Source organism: Pleurodeles waltl, chromosome 11 (genome assembly GCF_031143425.1).
Source record: "Pleurodeles waltl isolate 20211129_DDA chromosome 11, aPleWal1.hap1.20221129, whole genome shotgun sequence".
NCBI lineage: Eukaryota > Metazoa > Chordata > Amphibia > Caudata > Salamandridae > Pleurodeles > Pleurodeles waltl.
This window is the reverse complement of record NC_090450.1, coordinates 129378861-129401750: the sequence shown is the minus strand read 5'-3', so window position 1 is coordinate 129401750 and position 22890 is coordinate 129378861. Positions and strand designations below refer to the sequence as shown.

General features: G+C 45.3%; 1 protein-coding gene across 3 annotated transcripts in view; it reads left to right on the top strand.

Annotated features, from left to right (window-relative positions):
- SCHIP1 (schwannomin interacting protein 1) overlaps positions 1–22890 on the top strand; it is a 343356-nt gene that overhangs the window by 167979 nt on the left and 152487 nt on the right. The window contains exon 1 of one of the 3 annotated variants that reach the window (XM_069213264.1): positions 17145–17201. The exons of the other annotated variants lie outside the window; for them this stretch is intronic. Within the exon in view, the coding sequence (XP_069069365.1) occupies positions 17160–17201 (42 nt within the window). The 5' untranslated portion in view covers positions 17145–17159. Of the gene's footprint in view, positions 1–17144; positions 17202–22890 lie in introns of those variants that run through there. 3 annotated transcript variants of the gene reach the window in all.

The following is a 22890-nucleotide window of genomic DNA, read 5'->3' as shown; positions in this document are numbered from 1 at the left end:
GAATTGGGGCTCAATGTCATTCATATAATTTTCAAAATACGAAGTAGGCTTGAAGCCTCAGAAACATTCAGCCGATAGGCCCAAGCCTACCTGTTTGAGCAATTTAGCCTCCTCAAACTCCCAGTAGGTGGCCTTCAATTTATTATTTGCTGACGATAGAATGCTATCAGGGGACCACCAATACTCATGTAAATTCAAAGAGTATAAGGACAGTTGAACATAATCCAGCCAAGGTAACCATACACCTCTCAAGGATTTATCCAGAACTTCTCTTAAGCCCACCCTATACTAGCCAGCCAGCTCGGCCGTTGACCAGATCTGTAACCAGTACAAGATGGATTTCAGATGCGAAAGAGGGGAGACCGACCAAAACCCACTTTAAGGTCAACAAAAGCGATGTAGAGGCTGCCCCTTTTACATCCACTTCTTTCCACCTTAATAGCTGGAACCTAAAAACGTGGTCAACTGTACTAATTGTGAGCTTAAAACAAGCCTGAAACTGCGTTAGGATTTTATTCTCATCAACCAAGGTGAGAAGCTGATCTAATAGAAGCTTGTAGAATTTTTTTTGTCTTAAATCAATATGGCTGATTAGACTGTAATTGGCTGGGTCATACTTTGGGCCTTTCATGTGTATAGGAATGAGCTCTGTCCCCTTCTAAGAGGTTGGAATCTCACCTCCTGCTAAGATGGCATTAAAATCACGTGTGAGATAGGGGGTCCAGTTTACCGGTTTGGACTTGAAAAAGGTCCATCAGTATTGGATCTAACCCGGGCGCCTTTCTTGCCTTCTGAGATCTTATAGCCAGTGTAAAAGACCAACCTTCATTAAGAGTTTCTAAAATAAGGGGCATCTTGGGGGGATACAGAGGTTTGTTGGGGACCAGGGGTTTCAGAAGTTGAGGGTCTGCAACCATATAAAGTTTCAAAGTGGATCACCCAGTCTTGAGGAAGAATGTGAGATTCTGGCTTCATCCTTAGAGTTTTAGCGACATGAGCTATTACATGCCAGAAGGCTACCTGGTCCTCTGCGCGTATTGTGGACAGAATGTCACTCCAGATAGCTGTATTCCATGCTGATTTTTCTCAATTTAAGGCTAGTCTATAATCTGCTCTGGCTGACCTTATGACCTGCAGAAACCCACTTTCAACAGCGCTGAGGAGATTACTCTTAGCAAACCTACAGGTCCTATCATACCATGTGGGGGTCTGCCCTCTTAGGAATGGTCCTAAGTGAGGCCTCAAGTCCTCAAGCAGTTACTTTTGCATAGATCAAACAACTGCAAGGCAGCCTTCGGGAGCAAAGGCATCAACGGGCTTGAGACTTTTGGAATACCCCAATATTGGTCTTCCTCTCCAGCTACTTCATAATGGAGTGCCAATGGTTTGAAGCATACATTGAAATCCCCTGCCAAAATCACAACTGCTTCTTTCCTTGGTAAAGTAGAGATCTAATCAATCAAAATGTGAGGGACAATGGGGAATCGTTGATTTGAAGAACACTCCTACGACATACATTAAAAATATTTTTTTCTGTTTTGTCAGGGGTGGAAATCTTAATACCATGCAATTCGGAACAGTTAATGGATAGTTGGGTAGCATGGAAGCCTAGAGAAATGTTGATTCAAATTAGTAACCCACCAGAGGGTCTACCTGGTTTAGACTTGCAAGCTGGGACATGGAATGTTTTAAAACTCTGTCTGTATACAGAGGAAATCGCCCAGGTTTCCTGGAACATGATGATATCAGCATAGTCTATAAATTCTCCCAGTCCCCATGAACAAGCTTGGGGCCCAGCATCACAATATTGCACGAAATCACTGTCCAGATATTCATGGGTATGGAGCACGTTTCATCAGGGGTCCTACGAGTTGAACTTAGCCTACAGCTACCTGGCCTGCATGTGGCAAATGGTCCTTGCTGTGTTAAAGGAAACCTCCCTCCTATAGTGCCTTCGAAGAATGGTGAATGGCCTTGGGCCCTCTGCAGTGAAGGCCCGCTGTGGTTTCCCCCAGTTGCACCCTTCAGGACACAAGCTGGAATTTTCGTCCGAGCAAATTTTAAAGAAATATGTGGGTATTTAACTGGGGCAGGAATATGAAGATCAATGCCCCATTCTTCGAAGACAGCCCTTTCTGCCCAAAGAGCATTCAGTTGGGCTGCTCTGTTTCGGATTGTCTTCAGGCACGTCCCTAGTTGAGTTTAACAGAGGCAGATCAAATTTGACCCAATCCAGGTCATCAGTGGTTATATTCTTGAGGGCAGGAATATGGGAAAACAACCACAACAAGTTCCCTCTGTTGAGGGTGCCCATTAGACCCTTTGGGGTGAATCAAGGAATGAAGAGGAGAATTAAGTGAGAGCTCTCCCCTTCATCACACTAGGGCGAGATGGAGTCATACTGATCTTCAGACTGTACTGGAGAGGGACCAGAGCAGGTGGTTGAAAGTTGTGTTGGGGAACTATTACCAGCTGGGGTATAGGTCTCACTCCTTTGTTGCTCACTGTTAGAAATTGGGTCTCTAGTTGGCAGTCGGTTTGCACCCTGTCCAAGTAGGGACCCTCACTCTAGTCAGGATAAGGGAGATACCCATTTAGATAACCCCTGCTCACCCCCTTGGTAGTTTGGCACGAGCAGTCCGGCTTATCTCAGAAGCAATGTGTAACACATTTGCACATAACAAACAGGAACACAGTGAAAACCCTACAAAAGGACACCACACCAGTTTTAGAATGATAGTCAATATTTATCTGTGTAAAACAAGACCAAAACAATAAAAATCCGACATACAGTAATAAAGATATGAATTTTGCAAGTTTAAACTTAATAATACAGTTCCTTGAAGTCAATAGTGATAGCCCTTGGGGCTATCACAGCATTGTGTTCAACAAAACCAACAGTTCTGGAGTTGGTGTCGGCCTCGTCGGGCCCTTGAAGTCACACACGTTGCGGATCGAACTCCGGTCTGATGAAGTCAGGAGCGCCAGCGTGGATGGCGTCGGGGCTGCAGTGCGAAGTGGGACGATGCGATGTGCAGTGCCCACAGGTCATGGTGCAGGCAGCGGATCGGTGACGGCACCCCATGGCGTCGGTGAGACCAGGACTGTAGTGTGAAGTGGGGTGGTGCGACGTGTGGTGTCACCAGGTCACGGTGCAGACAGCGGCGCCGTCGTTGCTGAGGTTGGTGTGGGACGGGCTCCGTGGGGCATCCACGGATCATGGTGCACACAGGGATGTATGACGAGACTGGAGTCGATGGTGCTGGCGTCAGTGGATTGGGGCTGCTGTGTGGAATTGGGCAGTGCTTCATGTACCACACAAGTGTTGTTCACAGGCCATAGTGCAAGCAGTGGTGCCAGTGTCAGCAGGAGCTGCATCGTCTGGGATTTCCAGGCTGCGGTGTGAGCAACGTAATGCTGGAGTGCGGGCCCACAGGTCACGGTGCAAGCAGTGGCTCGTGGCGATGTCAGATGACAGCGGCTGTGAGACCATGGTTGCTGTGTGAAACGGGGCAGTGCAACTCCATGCTGCGTTAGCAGGTCACAGTGCAGTCCAGTGGCATCATTGATGGCTTCGCAATGGTTTTTCTTATTTTACAGCACAGAACACACAGTTCCCAGTGCTGCGGGTCGAGGGAACTGAAGTCTTTGGTGTCCCTGAGACTTCCAACAGGAGTTGTTCACAAGATCCTTCCTTGTCCAGGCCATGCCACAGACGCACACCAAGGGGTTGGAGACTGCATTGCGTGAGGGCAGGCACAGTCCTTTCAGGTGTAAGTCACCACTCCTCACTCCAGTCTAGCTCAGATGGCTCATCAGGATATGCGGCTACATCCCAGCTCCCTTTGCATCACTGTCTAGAGGAGAGGGTACATCTCAACTGTCAAACTGACCCAGACAGGGATTCCACAAACAGGCAGAGTCAGAGGATGGTTTAAGCAAGAAAATGCCTACTTTCTAAAAGAGGCATTTTCTAGCTAAACAATCTAAAAAAACAACTTCTTTAAAAGTTGTATTTCTAATTTGTGAGTTCAGAGACCCCAAACTCCATATTTCGATCTGCTCCCAAAGGGGTACTGCACTTCAATAATATTTAATGCAGCCCCCATGTTAACTTATGAGAGAGATAGGCCTTGCAACAGTGAAGAAACTAATTTAGCAGTATTTCACTGTTAGGACATGTAACACACATCAGTACATGTCCCACCTTTAATGTACACTGCACCCTGCCCATGGGGCTACATAGGGCCTACCTCGGGGGCGCCCTTACATGTAGTAAAAGGGAAGGTTTAGGCCTGGCAAGCGGGTAATCTTGGCAAGTCGTATTGTCAGTTTAAAACTGCACACAGAGACACTACAGTGGGAGGTCTGAGCCGTGTTCATAGGGCTACTCATGTGGGTGGCACAATAAGTGCTGCAGGCCCACTAGTAGCATTTGATTTACAGGCCCTGGGCACCTCTAGAGCACTTTACTAGGAACTTACCAGTAAATCAGATATGCAAATCATAGATAAACCGATCAACAGTACAATTTATATAGGGAGCACTTTAGCACTGATTAGCAGTGGTAGAGTGTGCAGAGACAATAAACCAGCAAAAACAGAGCAGAGTCCAGTATACCATAAAACAGGAGATCAGAAGGCAAGAAGATGGGGGAGACAATCCACAAAGCTGCCAGGTCTAACACTCACCAAATAATGCTTCCCAACAAGTTGAAACCAAATGGAGCCCAGAATTTTCAATGTGCCGGGAGGGCCTCCCTCTTCCATGCACTGAGGGGGCAGGTATAGGCCAAAAAGTCGACAGGGACTCACTTCTGGGTGCTTGGTTAAATATATGTCTATATTTTGAAAAATCCTTAAATTGACCCTTATAAATGGGTCTTGCAGATCCAGGGCCTCCCATTCAGATAGCGTACCTTGATCCACCATTTCATTTAAATGGCCGGCATCCTATCTGCTCCTATAGGTTTGCCTACTCCGTCGAAGGCACCTTGATCTAGCATTCTGCTCTCCCACGATTCTAATTCTCCTGTTGGCTTGTGCAATGGGTTGTCCTCTATCTCCCGGTCCTCCCCTAACTTGGTTTGACTCTTTGAGTTTGAGTAATACAGGAGTGCCCGGAGAGACTGTAGTCGTTGTACCAGTTGGTGGCAAGAGTTGAGGTATTGCCTGAGATGGAAGAGCAAAAATTGGATACAAAATTCCCAGAATTTGAAGAAGATTGTATTAACTTTTTTTCCCCTCCTTCTAGACAGGCAGCAGTGTGAGTGTAGCTCAGATGGAAATGCAGTTCTGTTGTCACTTGTAATTCTCTCACAGTGGCCACCCCATTGCTCTCTAGGTGAGCCCTGTCCAGAAGCTCTCCTTGTCTGACTAGTGGGATGTTGCAGGAAGAGGAGGGGAAAGAACAGCCCACCTGGTCCTGCATAACGTGTTGTTGGAAAACTACCAGGGAAATGGGCAATTTAGGTGAACCACAATTATCCTTTTGATCAACCTCCTCACCCATGGTAGCGGTCAGTGACCTACCCTGTGGTGTTTTATTGATCATAAAGGACTTGAGTGAACCAACCACGTTTTGGAGAGGAAGCCGTTCGTCTGGATTCCCAGTTCCTGCTCAGTAAAACTCTCCCTTCTGGGAGTGCTAAAATCCACGGGTTAGGGGGCGCAAATTACTTGCCTTGCCCCGGGTGCTGACAACCCACGCTACGCCACTGACAAGGTAGTCCTTTCTGCGCCGCCTCACCTCCTGGGCTACTACAGCTATGGAGGGGCATGAGCACGCAGCAGATGTTTAGCCACTAATTTATACTGCTTAAAGATGCTCAGTGCTCTGGAATTACAATATTGCAGCTTTGCAACGTTAGTAGTATTAACGGAGATTTCCGCGCTATATGCTTTAAGTGCACTTTATGTACACCTTGCTCACCTTATACACCACCCTTGGCTTCTGACTGCCATAAGTTACACCCTCCGGCAGAGGTCACAGTGTCAATTTTCTGGCGGGTGTCCTTGCCAGGCAGGGCTAAGGAGGCAGAGAGGGGGCGGGCAGACAGCTACATGCGTGCAAGCCTCACCGGCCTGACGCCGGACGCCTCCGCGCAACGTGAGCTGCCTGCAACCTAGTGCTCATATCCCTCCCGCACCCTTTGTCGTTACCCCCTACCTGTTGCCTGCTGCCTTGGAGCATGAGCCCGGGCACTTTCCTCCTTGTTCTGTGCTCCTTCTCTCCTTTGCTCCCACAGGTGTCCTACCCCAAGCTCCTGGCTGTCTCCTCTGAGAGGGGGTGGGGCTGGCTGTAGCCCAAACCTCTTTCCTTGCTCGGTTTCTTTTCTCCAGGGGGTGGAGTACCAGTGCTTAATTTGTGCTTGTTGTTTACGGTGCTGAGCACCAGTACTTAATTTTGGGGGCCGGGGCTTATTCTTCTGCCTCAAGCATTTGCTGCCAGCAAAAGACACATATGGGAAAGACGGAGGAAGGGAAAGACGAAAAAAGTGTCACAAAGGGATAAACTAGAAACCTGCAAGAGTGAGTCGAAAGAGCAGGGAGTGGCTTGACATGGATTGGAAAGGCCCGAGAGTGCTTCAGATTTACACCGCCTCAGTATTCCGTGTTATCTCATTTATTTGCAGCAGCCGCGTTTTTAGGAGGAGGGTTTTGGGCACCAGCACGTTTTTATTTACAAATTAAGCACTGGGGAGGCCTTCTCTGGGGAGGTTGGAAAGCTACAGAGAAGCTCCAGCTGTGGTTCCGACTCCGGCGTCTCACTCGTCCTGCTCCCTGCGTGCATACAGTAACTCTCATGAAATCAATGATTTGTTGATAAAAACAAAGGATTGGAGACAGTGTCGATAATGACCTGGAGTGAGGTGATCTCTCCAGTCACAACAGTTTTGTGGCCCAAGGAATAGAAAATCTGTCACATATGTAATGAATACCACGATAGACACATCACATGTATACATAGGCAAATGAGCAACTGCACCATTACATTTTAAATTCTTGAATGGCATTCGTATATGACACATTTAGAAGGATGACCTCTTCTCTGCACCTCTGATTTTGTAATGCTTTTTCAACAATAACTCATCTTTGTATCTATCATCTTTAATTCTTTCCACCATCTTTAATTCTTTCCACCAACACCCATATGAGGTTTGGTCTCTTTTGATGTTAGATTGATTGCCAACACCCAAACCAATGTTTTCAATCCTTTCTTGATACAAAGTCACAAGAAGTGATGTTAGGCTACAGCACAACTTTTAGACTACAGCGGACTAACTTCTTGTTGTAGGTGGAATCTCTTTCAACCAGGGCTGGGCTGGGAACCCAAATCAGCCCTGGCAATTTTGTAAGACCAGCCCCCGGGTCGAGGGTGGGCGGGTTAAGCGCTACGCACTGCTGCTTTTGATACTGGGGGATGATATTGCAGCACCGCAGCAAAACCGGTCCCAGGTAACGAAACCTGCTCCCACTGCTGCAAACCACCCCCACCCTTCCAGCATCCCGGGGCAAAAACAGATGCCCGCTACAGCCGGTCTGGCCCTGCTTTCAATGCTTTCCATGTTGCCAGTCCAGCTTCATTGTTAGTCAAACCTAACATGTCTTGCTTAGGCAGTAACCAAAAGTACACTCGCCTTGTTGTTCCTTATATCCCTATGACAACCAGGCAGTTGTAAATACATTCAAATCCCCCGGCTACTCCAATTGCTTCTCTGTAGATTGGATACAGTGTCTCTATGCCGCCCTGGGTATTAAGTTGTCTCTTATACCAAATATATTTCCTCTATTTTTTCTTGGCAGGGCAGTTATCAACGCCCTTAACTCCCAATAATGCCCATTGTTTTTGCCAGGCAGTTAACATCTCTCTATTGATAATTCCAATTGCTTCTCCCTAGACCGGGCAGTTAACCACATCCTCCACTTGCAGCAATTCCCATTGCTTTCCTGTAGCTCAAGTGTTTAAGAGTTCTCTGTCCAAAATAATTCCTATTGCTTATGTCTAGCCTAAGCAGCCACGAACATTCTGCTTTCCCAGGAACTGATGTTTATCTTCTTTAGTTCTTGCGATCATGGATACGCTCTCTTCCCAGCATTTCTGACTGCATGAGAAAAATTTAGATAGCACTTGCTGGGCATCAAACAGTTTTGTGGTCCTGTCACCTATAAGCCTACTTAAGGCTGCTAAGAGATTTAACGAAAGAGGACATTATCGAGAGATGTTTTTCTCTCAATATGAAATGGTTGAGCTCCATGTTTAGATCCCCAGTTTGTTAATTCCAGACCAGTGGTCCCTATATCTAGAATGCCCTTCCTCCTAGTATTATATGCAGCATTCGGGAATGGACCAAATACTGAATAAACTGTCCTGATGGCCTCTGTTGGTTGAGTTTGTGGTAGAGGCTGGGTGGGAAATTTTCCAGCCAGGCAGACCAGGCATAGCCTCACAGTGTGTTTGATATCTCCGCCCCTCAAAGAGGATGCACCATCGCTGCAAATGTTCCAAGCACCTGCATCTGTGCCCATGAGCAGTATTCACACTACATAATGTACATCCGGTGCAGGGAATTTCCTCTGAGACTGGTGCATGTCCTTGAGCAAATATACAGTTCAAGGTGCACGATAACAAAACGTAAAAGGGAGACTGGTGCGAGCTTCGCGAATACTTTGTGATGTATGAACCACTGGAGATCGAATGATTTGCAAAGATGAGTCCTACTGCTCAAGCCTGATCATCTCCTTACAATGAACGCTTATGGCAAATGCTCAACTGCTCTCCAAACAAGGTCACTTTATGTGCTCTTTGTCTAGAAAGAAAGGAGACAAAATGGTCCTTCCAGCTGGTGTGATGGGTTTTTCAGATTGCAGTCAAGTGACCCTCCCATCAAAGAAGCCTTTCTGAGTGTTGAACAATTTTCTTGAAATAGATGTATCACTTCAGTTGTTCATGAAATTGCTGAAGTTAACCCCTCGCTTGCTGAAACTGGTGGCCATATTGCAGATAAGAAAGGCTTTATATGTTAGATACCATGGACATAACACTGATCTCTGCAATGTAATGAAATCATTTTTAGCACCAGTCTAGACCGCAAAAGTGGTCATTCCCCTGTATCAAAAAGAAGGAACATCCCTTATTTTAAACATATACCCCATTTTACGCCGCAAAATAATTTAGTAAATATATTAATGTGATATAATATAGATATAGATGGATATATGGCTAGATGATAAATGATTTCAACAGTTGTTGTTTCTTTCTCGGTGATTGTGAGCATTAGTGGCAAACATGTACTTTCATAGTGACCAAATGTTCCACCCCCTGCAGTTACTTTTTCAGCTCACACAATATACTATCTAAAGAGATCTTAAGAAGCTTTAATTACCGGAATGACGTGTATGTTTGAAAGAGCGCAGTTTAGGATCTTTTAACCTGTGTTGGGGAGCCATCTTCTCTATGTATAAATATCTCCTCTCCCTCCTTTCCCTTCTTCCAAGTGGACACCCACTGCCTACAAGCTTCACTTCTAATTAAGGTTTGAGTACAGTAGCTTAAGAGTTGACGGAGGGTGCCTCAAAAACTGTGGGTGGTTTTGCAAGGAGAACATGACAGCAGCCTTCCAGTCCACGCCTTGCAGTGAAATTAAAGGCCTGTTGCTTACAGCCAAGGGTAGTGATGGGGCACAGAAACTGGCTAAAAGGAATGCTGCTGGGGATGGATCCTCCCCCCGGCTTATCGTTGGTGCCGCTGGATGGATCCTCCCCCCGGCTTATCGTTGGTGCCGCTGGCGGCCATCTCTTCCCGAGGTTCACACTAGCTGTCCACTTATATGTGACCCACTCTCAGTTTCACGCTCCTGTGTATGTAAGGGGCTAGAAATGCAAATATTCAATGCTAATATATTGCTTGGTGATGGTCCTGTCGCAGGATGTCTTAGATCTTACAGGGTGCTGCCGGGGGGAGGGGTGGTTCTTTTATGTACCACCACAGAGGGTGGGCTGGCTGGCTCTGCAGCTGCAGATAGGTAGTGCTCCCTTACTGTGTATCGGCAGCAGAGTATGCTGCCATCTTATTGACTGGCATCATTCAAGGTGTGGAGCACTTCCATGATGCAGCTGGTTGGATGTGCTACTTTACCAACTGGTACCAGGCAGAGAAATTAGTTTCTGTTGATTTCACATATCTACTCAAAACCCTTAGAGTAATACACACACATTTATCTTCTAACAATCATTTTACTGCCAGGCCACACCTCTGTTTTCATCCCAGTTTTTACTGCGATAACCAACTCCCTCCATGTCATCATGTACAGTGTTTCTTGTCTGCACCTTTGTGTGATAGCATAATGCATTCTGAGTGGTACAGTCCTACTTTTAGTCCATTGAAGTAATTAGACCCTCACACATGAAATTAATGATTTATAGTTAAGGCTGAGGATTAGAGACTGGGACTGTTAATGACTAGGAGTCGCATTATCACCCTTCTTTCCAGCTCTCCCTCCCCAGCTTTGTATGCCATACCTCTTCCATCCACACATCTGCACACACTGCTGGTGTTCCAACCTCCACCACTTACCTCACTCCACCACCCGCCGTGCGGGAACCATCACCCATGACACCTCCACCACATCACTCATCTCACCTCTCACCTCAAATGTGCAGATCTCATTTACTGGAATTATGCAGCAATGGAGGACCAATTTATGCATCACTGTTGATTAAATCATGCAGCAAGGAAAGGATAATTACGGGACCTAAATCAGCACGTTCCTTGGGCAAAAGTGTCCCCTCATTTGTACGAGCTCAACATCTGAACGCAGCAATCAGCAACTGAAAGGTGGCCAGTTATCCTTTGCTGAATATGCATGACGTGTGTCACTGTTTTTAGTCACCCTTGATCCATTTTAGCTCCAAACACATTTTTTCCCTAAAATCTGCAAATTATACAGCAGATGTTTATATTCGAATGCACTAAATCCATAATTAAACGTTGCAGCCTCAGAACCACATAATTTCAGTGGCCATGCATGTGCCGCACCAGATACTTCCACCATACTGAACACTGCCAGTGCACTGTTTTCTTCGTGGGACTTGTCAAACCCAAACTGATCAACACTTTCACCTCTATTTCCTGACATTACGTTTCACTTTCTTTTGTTTATAAGTTAGTCAACCGAATATTGGAGCCGTCCATTGATATTTCCCTAATTTGCATGTAGTCATAATGCGCTATTTTAGAACAAAAGTTTCCCTGTTGCAGGTGAAATTAATAAAGGAAACGGTGCTTGTAAAGCGCAAGATCACTCAAACAGGGCATCCTGGCGCTAGCTCAAACCATTCCTTAGTTCAACCATTGGAAAATACATCAATCAAAAACACCTAGGAATAATGTAAGCAGAGAAGAAGAAGCAAAAATGAGTCAGATGAGGTGATGACACAATTCGTCTGGGGCTAGAACAACCAAGTTTTCAGACTCTTCTTAAAGCTGGCTTCATTAATCATAAGTCAAAGCTAACGGAGAAATTGGTGCCAAGCCTTGGATCCCAAAGCAGCAAAAGATTTAGATCAAGTAGATTTCAGCCTGAAAGTAGGAGGTTTTAACAAATTAGAATTTGAAGATCTAAGGGCCCTCTACATCCTAAAATGACAGAAGTGATCAGATAATTATTTGGTGCCTGTAACATGGAAGGACATAAAAACCAAAACCAAGGATTTGAAAAGAACCCTCTTGTGAATAGGCAACCGGTGCAATTCTCTGGGTACATTCAAAGTACAAATCTAGGTACCTACTGTAATGTTAGTTGAAAGGGCAGGACTGGCTGAAGAGGTCAAACTTGTCATGGAGTCACTTCACAGTACTGTGGAAAATGTTACTTGTCTGCAGTTATTTCCTCGATAAGGGAGTTTTTCTTTGTAACGTTATTCGAGAAGGAACAGTACTGTTTCTCAGCGTTCTTCTATGATGTACCCTATAATCGGAGAAAGCAAAAGAACGCTGATTCTTATCGCTGGCTATGACTTGGCCAAATGTCACAAGGGTGGAATTCGGACAAATTTAGAGTTTCAGCCTATAGCACTGGAGTAATGGGTCATAGAGTTTCAAATTTCATAGCAGAAACATCAGTCTGCAAGTTGCAGTAGTATTATTGCTACTAGCAGAATAAACAATACAGTCTGAAAGTCTGCATGTTAATACAGAACATTCAGGTTTTAAGGTCCATTCCAGAGTAGCTCCTCTATTCCACGTTTGTGCTTTGCAGTCTGGGACTTGGAGTCCAGATTTTTAACATGATAAACAGATGTATAAGTATCCGAAAGCAGAGTAAAAATCTTTTGTAGAAGAGTTAGCCAGACATGGACCTGGGAAATCTGTTTTTAATCCAACAGTATTAGGCATGCTGTGACTTGCACTTGTCGTTAAATCCTCCGGTGCTAAGCTTGGCGCAACAGGAGTCCCCATATATCATACTGGCTGTAAAAGCAGGACTGGCTCTAAGTTACCCTCGTGCCCTGGGACTGGATGACTCCAGTGGTGTTCAAAGTTTGTCTCTGGTGGATCTCTGAGACGACATGCTTCAGATCATGGTGCTGAACATTTATTCACTTTAATAGTTCAGCACTTTTCCAGCCCAGAAAGGGACCCTCAAACACTTAACAAATTTAAAAAAAGTATCAGAAATCTACTAATAGCAAACAAGAAGCTAAAGAGGCGAAATATACGAGCTCTCAAGTTTCTCAGATCCATGACTAACTTGCAGATCGGTCCATGTTTTTTTTTTGCTTTGCTTTCTGGGATTTGTAGTGCTGATTTCTAAGAGGCTTAACGCGGCTACAAGTCCCAGAATTCAAAGCCAAAACGTTGACTGGGCGAGTGATTCGTGCATTGACATGGGAAACCTGAGCGCTCTGTGATTGGTGTTGAACACCAGACTTGGAGGTTTGTGTTTGAGCTTTGTCAACTGTATTTCAAGCTTTCCCTTGACATTGTTGGTGGACGAAAATGACTTACAGCTTGGGCAGGAAATCCTACTGTGAACTGGACCCGTTTTATGAGGGGAACTTTCAACTAGTCATGTTGAGTCAATTGAAATTGTATGTGTGTAGATGTATAATTGTGAAGTGGAAAGTCCCAGCCTGCTTACTAGTACTGTTAATGGGGAAAAATGGCACTGGCTCAAAGTTGCTTCCTTGACATGGGGGCAAGGTGACACCTTTCAAAAGTGCAGTGTACTTAGTAGGCATGAGTAACCTATCTGACCTTTGAGCACATTTACAAGACCATACTAAACAGTTTTACTTGCATAACCAGGCTAAGAAAAGGTGGGATAATTTTACGTTTTCATAGCTGCAAAGTGATCACATCATAACAAGTGTGACCCCCTTCAATCAGTCTTGGATTTTTAGCTGTTAGCAGTGCTTAATTTGAGCCGGTGGTTTCCGGTGCTCAGCACAGCACTTAATTATCAACACCGGGACTCATGACAGCCAGCCACTTTGTGGTGCTGTTTGTTTCATTTTTTTGATGAACACAATAACAGTTGTTTAATTATATAGATATAAAAAAATGATTAATACACTAAAGCTGTAAAAATAGCTTGGGTGGCAGGGTATTAGCCACTTTTAATGTATAAAAAGTCTAAATTGTTATTAGTAGCGCTGTGGGAGATGCAAGCTGCAGCCTTCTCCGGACAAGGGCCCTGGCACTTCTTAACAAATTAAGTACTGGCTGTTAGCCCTTTGCATTCTGGGTCCTGTAGTTTGGTTCTACCATTTTAATTATAGGCATCGACATTACCGCAGCATACAAGGTGCTGCTGGCTAATGGCCAGTGCTAGTTGTAGGTACCACGTAAGACAAAGGTCTCAGAGACGACATGAAAGTGCTAGTGTGTATGTCAATGCCCATCTGTATGCATAGCTACCAAGCGTCCCCATGTCCTGTGTGACACCTAGAGCCAGAAATGATTTTATAGCCGGCACTGCAGCATGTTGAAAACTGGGGTATATAAGTGCATGCTTAATTGGTGAAAATGTAACTACAATCCCAGGATGCAAATTTATGTTTGCTGAACAGCAATGACTGTTGAAGATGTGGCTTATAACACATGGTCGCTTGGCAACTACATTCGTGTCTTTCCTATGTTTTTCTGTTGCTATGTCCTAGGGATTTATACACTGAGCCTGTATACAAACTATGTTTCCATCAATCCAGAAATATAATTTAAAATGCTCTGATCTGCGAGGAAGCACTGATGTCACCGGATTTCCACTCCGGCTACAGCCCATAGATGCTTAGAACACTTGAGTGCTGACATATTCCATTTTCCATAATTGTGAACAAAATCGGATGGTTTTATGAAAGGGTCCCTTACACTAGAGATGGCCCCGGGAGGTTCGGCAGAGCCACCCCCCCCCCCCCCCCCCCCCCCCCCCCCGCCTCCTGTCTGTATACTTGGCTTTCCCTCAACAGAGCACTGGTCTTTGTATTTTCGAGCAATCACAGGCCAGGTAAACTGTATCCTGGCTGTTGATTCTAGGGGTGAGCGAAACCAGGGAGAGGGAAGCCAGAGCCGAACCAGGATTCTGGCTCGGATCTTAGATCCCGTGCACGAGCCGAGCCCTGAAAATGTTTCCCATGTAAATCATCGGCAATCCTCGCTTAAAATTCGATAAAGGCACTTAAAAATTCAAGTACTTGATGATGAGGGAAAAGAGTTTTAGTGAAAGAAATATTTGCCTAAGGTCACACGGCTTAAGCAGGGAAGGCCGCGATTTATCCAGTTTTTTGTTTCACTTTGTACAAATGAGTCACTAAGTATCCATTTGTCCTTCCTTATGTTAAGCTTTTGTTTTACCTATTTGTGCATTTTTTACTAGTTTTATATCGTGCGAACTCGACCGCAGCACCATTTACATTACAAAAGGTCCTTTCTGGGGAGATTAAGTGATTTGCCCCAAATCACAGGAGTCGATGCTGATATTCGAGCCTGGTTTCCCAGTAGCAAGAGCAAGTGCTCTGGCTGTAAGGCTCCCTCGAGGTGACAAGGCGCTAGGCAGGGAGAAGCCTCATGAAAGCACGGCTCGTTATGGGCTCGAGCTTTCAGTGGCTCGTCCACCTCCAGCTAACGGCTACTGATGGTAATGGAGCAGAAAAAGTAAATCGGGACCCTTATGTTTTTTTTCCTCTGTGATCTTCATCAGCAGCCATGATTGCTTTTAATAGCAGTGCGTGAAAATAGCAGCAGATCTGTGCAAGGATGCTATATTTTAATGATGCAGTACGGGGCTGCCAACCTTTAAATGGGCTTGTTCCCTGCTTTTAATGCAGAGCCGTCACGGGGGGGTGGGGGGGGGCTCTTTTTTTGAGGGTTTCCCGCTGCCATTGCTAAATTTGGTTATATTATATATCATGAAAACAGGCCTAGTCTTCTTCTGTGATATATTCTCAAGAAAGCAGGTAACCTTCGCTGCGTCTTGGTGTTGCCATAAAACCGACGGTGGGCCCCGCATTACATTTGTTACCTGAGCCCTGCAACCTGAACGTCGTCCCCTTTAGTGCAACAGGAGCACTTCTAAGCGATCCTGCTTTCATTTAACCGGGGCAGCACCAGAACCGCTCAGCGTGGAAGCTGTGATTTGAACAGGACAGTACCCGGAGCATCCACAGAGGTAGATGGTGTTTAACAGCACGTGTGGCACTTGTGGCCACCCTCAGCAGAGAGGGCACGGATAGAATGTGCAAGCAGTCGGAGATCTTCATTTACGCTTCCCGGGCATCTGTGTTCTTTTTACATGGCGGCGCCCTCGGCAGCCACACAACACGTTTAATATGCCAGGATTGGTCATTTTCAGCAGAGCACCCAGAACTCGATAAGTGAATACGTGACGTTCTCGGCGCAGAAGCAGTTGCTCGAATGGGCATGGAGTCGGAACTCTCCGCTTCCCGTCTGAACAAGTTTACTGCACAGTAACGCAAAGGGGACACTGCAACATTCACCCCCTGCAATCCGACCACTCTCCAGCAGCCCTACCCCGGCTTCTCTGAAACAGCCTCTATGTTACAGTTTAAGATTATGAATATTTTTTATTTCCACTATTAAGAAATATGCGAGCCTCCTAGTGTGATGCATGGGCAATTCAAGGCTGTTTTAACATCACACATTTGTGTACCTAAAGCATGTGTTGTTCTGAGCCTTTCTCCTTCTCTCTTTTCCACTAGAGGTCCTGTTTTCCCTTCACGTAGCACACTTCTTTTTCAGCCGCAAATCCTGCTTTACATCTGATGAAATACGGAGAAAGCATTTGCTCATAGGCAGGTAACAGCGAGACCCTGGGCTTTCAAATCCGGCCTCTAAGGGCTCCATCCCACGGGGAAATGCCCGGTGGGATAAAAAGTCTGTCTGGTAGTGTCCATTCTGCATCTGTGGCATTTTGGTGAAACGTCATCCATCTATGGTTGGCCGTCAGACTATCACATACAGTAACATCCCCGGACATAAACATTGTCTCGTTGGGTGTAGATGTTTTATTATTAACCCAATGGGGTAATATTTTTGTAAAGGACATTTGGACACCATATTTTGTCAGTGTTTATTGGTTCCACTGCCCAGATTACTCTGCATCTGAAACTGTTAGTAGCTGCACTGCCTGTTTTCACACGGTTGGTGTCACGTTGTTGGCTGTGGCATCCCTCCGAGCCCAGCATCTTCACACGTTCACCCAGTGAACTTGTGAACGAGGAGTCCTCAGACGTCTCCGCCTGGCTGATGACCTGGCGGGGAAGCTCCCGGAGGTGTCTCCGCCCGGAAGAGGTTCCGTCAGCCGTGCAGCCCTCTTCCCCCTCTGTTAACCCCCCGTCACGGCGCGTTTGTAAGGCTCTCGGGGTCTGGACTCCATCAGCAGCACTTGTGGCCTGGCGTGACTGCTCTCAGTTAGTCAGGGCTGCACCGCACGCTCCCGGCCTGCCGCACATGTGGCGCTGCACTTTGTTCAGGGCGGAGAGCGGACAAAGGTTACTCGTGGCTTGTGAGATATCAGGTGCACCTTCTGCCTCAGCTGTAAGAAGTGAGATGTACCTGAACCTCGGGAGTGACAGTTCAAGTAACATGCTTCATAGAGCGAGTAACTTCCCACTGCAGGCTCGGAATCCAGCGCCTCGAGTATGGAGACGCCTCAAAGCGTGACATGGTTGTATCACCGATGGGTGAGTGCTGACTGGAGAAAAGTTCTGTGCATCCTACCAGTGTCTGAGTTAAAGCGTTTAGTATGTAGCTCTCTTGGGCATTCGTAAAATGCTCCTTTAGTTAAAAACAGCTGCCTCGAAGCACTTGATTGGGATTGTACTACTGAATATCGACTCTAATAATATCGACATACTGATGTCAAAGGGACAAAATATGACGGGTATGTGCATATAGGGAAGTATAGATTTACTATTCCTTCCTGCATATCTCTGTACCTTGAATATATATGTAACGCATAGGTACATATGTGGGATAGGTATAGCAAATCTAAATGTATCTGTCGATATTCCTTTTTCGATATTCCATCCTCCGTATTTTGTTCCGTCGATATTGTTAATTCTGTATTCAGGGGGCGCACCCTGATTGTGGGGATAGAGGCTTAAACGGGCAGTGCAACATGAAAGCCAAAAGATCTGTGAAGAATGGACAGCACACTGAAAGTAATGGAGCTTGAGGTAATATCATGAATATAAGAACAGCAAGGTCACCCTGGAGGGGTGCGGGTAAGGAGTTCCAGAAAAAGATTTGAACTTGCCATCTCTACAGGCAGAATTTTGAACTTCTTTGAAAGGAATGTTTGAAGACCCGAATTGTCTAGCGCTTATGTGTTTGATCCTGGTCTTGAAGTATGATAATTAAAAATATACATTTTATGTATAGCCCTCCATACCACAGCCCCACTGCTTCTCAGCACTGTAAAAGGCAGGTGTTACTATCCCCCAGTTTATGGGTGCCCATAGTACTGGCCTTCAAAGAATGGCAGGAGAGCGGCCTGCAAGAATTTGAATCTGTGACTTGCACATTATAGCAGATGTCAACTGTGCCCCCTGAGCCAGCTACCCTGGGCCCACTCTTGGCTACACAATCAGGTGGAAGAGGGTCAGCAAGGTTTACTGATGCTGGCTTGTAGTCACACCACAGTTATTGGCCATTATGTGTTTCCCTATCTGGTTTAAGGAAAACATGGAAGACCCATAATATGCCGGGACCATTACGTAACGTGTATTTGTAAACTGCACGTTCACCCGTAGGCACCCTGGCACTGACTTAAAAGATGTTTATTGTTACCCAACTCAATGGTACTCATTTTATCGACCTCAGAACTTTGAAAAACTGCGTAGACTCGTCTTACTTGGAACTGTGACCATGAAGTGTAGGATTTATAAGGCCTTCTGAAAAAAATCAATGGAAGACCAGTGCTGGTTTGGAGACCAAGGTATTAACATTATAGCTGATCTTAACCAACAGGAAATGCTAGACAGGCACAGTAAGCCTTGAGTTTTACTAATTGTGAGGCAGGATATGTGTCATCCACCTACAGTACTCCACGCCCCATCGATTCAATGTTCTACTCTCCTGCCTACATGCATGTGGAGCTTTAGGAATCTCTGACAAACAACTGAAGTTTTTTTTGTCAAAGACCTATTGTTACTTCTGCATTAAAATATAAATATGATGTGGGTGTTGGGTCAGTCGCTTACTCTTTATGGATGATTTTCTTATCTGTCCCAGTCCTCTACTTATTTGACAGCTTACCTACCTGTTGTTTGTTTGTTTGTCGTGGTCTGGAGACCTCCATTACTGTGTTCTGATCTGATGACTTGTGTCAGTCCATTGCTTTAATTCAGGGAGTATTTTTGCTCCTTCTTTCAGTACACCACTGGAGTGTGTGTGTGTGTTTCTTTCTTATACCTTCCCTCATGTGCTTCTTGCACACCTAAAATCACCATTGTGCTCTCCATGTGCTCACTATTCTAGCCTCCCAACTCATCAATTCCTTCTCCACCCCACTCTTCTTGTGTTCACTTACTATTTTTATTACATTAAAAAAACAGATGTCAGAGCACTCATGCTCTGTGCTGTTCTAAGATACGGAAACGCTGCAGGGTGTATCGGACCACGCGGCGGTTTCCCGAACCCAAATAGAATTTAGATACCAACCGAGAGATACAGACGGAGACTATCTCGTTTAAGAATTGTTTTGGACTGATCATATGACATTAAGACTTTTCACTTAATTATTGAGAATTTCTCAACTTCATAATCCAATTATAATGAAGCCCTGATGAAGTCCTCAAGAGAGAAACTTCTCAGAGGATGAAACACGTGTTGGCTGTTCTTGTGGAGAACAATAGAACACTATGAATTAAACTGGACTCTGAGACAAACACGTGTTTGTCGTACTTTCACCAAGGAGATTGGACATTTGAACTTACTTCTAATTTGATATCATGAGTGCTCTGACATCTGTTTTTTTGCTGTTTTGTTTCCCTTGAGACATTGGAGGACTAAGGAAGATCCTCTTGTCAGAAGCACCGTGCCATGAACGGAATGTTTTGATTTTAATGGACGTTCTGTGAGCGCCCTAAATCCTATGAATTTCTTCCTAACCAGCACTGTTTTGACTATATTTTTATTACATTGTTTCCTTCTTCATTCTTTCCCCCTCCTCTTTCTTCCTCTCCCTTCCCATCAGTGTTTTTTGTTTTTTTTAGAACACAAAGTTTTTCCTAAAATTCGTTGCTAGGTAGGCCCATTTCCAAAATGCGCTTTTGTGCGCATTTAGATTTTTTTTAAAACTCTGCCAAGATTGGCACCCACCATTTTGGAGGTATTAAAAAAAAATATGAAAAAACGTGCCACCGGCGCATTCCATACATGTGCACATGCGTGGTGATACATTCAAGCATAGGTCATCACGCTGGCCGGCCAAAGCAACATGAAATATGTGTGCATACGTGATGGTGTATTTACACGTCATTGCACTTTGTTGTGCCCGTGCAGCACAGAGTTTAAAAAAATGGAAAAGGCAATAAGTCACGATTTGTAGCCAAACAATTAGAACTATTGACTTTGGCTGTGTTTGTCTCAGGATAATTCCCAGAACTCAAATAGTCTTTTTAAAATAGAACTAGAGTGATGTCACAGTAAATATCTTCAGTGATGAGTATTAACTAATTAGTGAATTGTGTTTATAGATATGTCTACTTGTAAGATCAAACATTCACCACCAAAGAGATACATTGTCACGATGACACGTTTATTGTTACACAATGGATCAGATTTAAGTGATCTCTGAAGGGTGGAAGATTGAGCAGTCCTGCTGAGATTTCCAATCTGTGGCTACTCAGTCAGGCACAAGCCCCTGGAGTGCATACATTAGTCCGCTGAGTTGACGAGTATGGCGAGCATTATTGCCTGCTTTTGCACTGGAAGTGAACAGTGTAACAAGAAGATATGGGTCATACCACTGAAAATCGTCACAGATCATTGTTACTAATTCCTTTACCCATGGATTTAGAGAGTATCGCAAACCTTGCTGTGTTCCGATTATATATGTGGATCATAAGCAGATTCTGACAAATATTTTTACTACTCTCAAATGAAATACGTCATTGGCTTTACATCCCCTTAAGAATGTTGAACCAAGGCTCAATATTGAGAGAAGGGACCGAATGGAAACTGGACACGTTAGGTTTCCAGCATCTCTTAATCAAAGCAACATATGTATTTCAAAACCAATACCCTGCGTTTATAGTATAACTATATATATATATATAAAAATATATATATATATATATATACACACACACACACACACTGACCACAAAGGTGTATGGCTTGTGTTACAATATGAATAAGAGGCCTGAGCTGAGTGATCATTATTAATTGTTATTTATTGTATGTGTTTACGTAGTGCTGACCTAGCCAGAATGCCAATGGAGAGCTTTACAGAGAACAAATAGGAGATAAAGATATCAAATAATAATCAACAAGCATTGGCAAAGCCATACATCTCGCCTACACAAGAGCTTTTGGCTTTGGCAGTGTGTTTTGCCATGTTGTACACCAGTGTGACTTCTGTGGAGCATTGCTAAAAGTTAATGGCGTGGAGTGGGCGGAAGTAGAGTGGATTTTTTGAAGTGTCGTATAATGGAGTAGGCGAGTACAGTGTTGTAGAGAAGAGGGAAGTAGCGTTCAATGGTTCAGTGGCAGAGAGTGTCGTGGGGTGAAATATGGTAGAGTGGGCTGGAGTGGATTGAGGTAGTGGGATGGATTGGACTTGGGTAGTGCATGGTGGATTAGATTGGGATAGAGCAGTGGATTGGATTGAGATATTGTGGTGGATTGGTCTTGGGTGGATTGGAGTGAAGTGTAGGTGGACTGAAATGTGGTGAGGTGGATTCGAGTGGGGTGGATTAGACTGCCTTGAAGTGGGTGGTTTGGATTGGAATGATAGGGGTGTGGTATATTTGAAGGGGATGGAATGGATGATAGTGGGGTGGATTAGGTTGGAGTGGGGTGGCTTGGGTTGGAGCAGGGTGGATTAGATTCCTTGGATTGGAATGGGGTGAATTGGATTGGGTGGATTGTAGTAGGTGGGCTGAATAGATTGGATAGGAGTGGGGTGGACTGGGGAGGGGTGGGGTGGATTGAGAATGTTTGGTGGAATGGAATGAGAAGGGTGGATTGCAGTGGGGTGGATTGACATGGGGTGGATTGGATAGTGGCGTGGTGGACTGCAGTGGGGTGGATTGAGATGGGGTGGATTGGATAGCTGTGTGGTGGACTGCATTGGGGTTGGGTGGATTGGATTAGAGCGGGTGTGTTGGAGTGGGGTGGGGGAATTGGATTGGGGTGGGGGGTTGGATTGGTGTGGGGTGGATTGATTGGAAGGGGTGGACTGGATTGGAGTGGGTGGATTGGACTGGAGTAGGGTGGATTAATGTGGACTGGAGTGGGTGGATTGTATTGGGGTAGTGTGGGTGAATTGGATTGGAGCTTGTTTGGAGTGGGTGAATTTGATTAGATTGGAGTGGGATGGGGTGGTTTGGGGTGGGATGTATTAGGGTGGGGTGGGTTGAAATGGAGTGGGTTGGACTAGTGGGGTGGATTGGGTAGGACTAGAGTGGGGTGGATTGGAGAAGGGTGGATGGGGTGTGTTGGACTGGTGTGAGGCGTATTGGATTGAAGTGGTGTAGATAGGACTGGGGTGGATTGATTGGTGTGGGGTGGATTGTGGTGGGGTGGAATGAGGTGAATTGGGATGCAGTGTGGTGGATTGGATTGGGGTGAAGTGGACTTCATTAGAGTAGGGCAAATTGGAGTGGGGAACATTATTTTGAATTGAAGTGAATTGTTTGAGATTGGAGTGAGGCAGATTGAAATGGTTTGGAGTGGGGCAGACTGAAATGGTTTGGAGTGGGGCAGTTTGTTTTGGATTGGAATAGGACAGATTGGAATGGGACAGATTGGAATGGGACAGACTGGAGTAGGGCAGACTGGAGTGTGGCAAAATGGGTTGGAGTGGGGTGCAATGGGTTGGAGTGGGGCGAATTAGATGGGAGTGGAGTCGAATGAAGTAAGATGAATTGGGATGAAGTGGGGTGTATTGGATTGGATTGGAGTGGAGCAGATTGTTTTGGATTTAACTAGGGCAGACAAGAGTAGGGTGGACTGGCATGAGGGAAGATTGTTTTGGATTCGAGGTGGGCTGATTGGAGAGGAGCAGATTCAAGTGGGACAGATTGTATTGGAATGGAGCAGATTGGAGTTGGAAAGATTGTTTTGGATTGGAGGGGGCCAGGTTGTTTTGGTTTGCAGTGGGGCAGATTGGAGAAGGGCAGATTTTTTTGGATTGGAATGCAG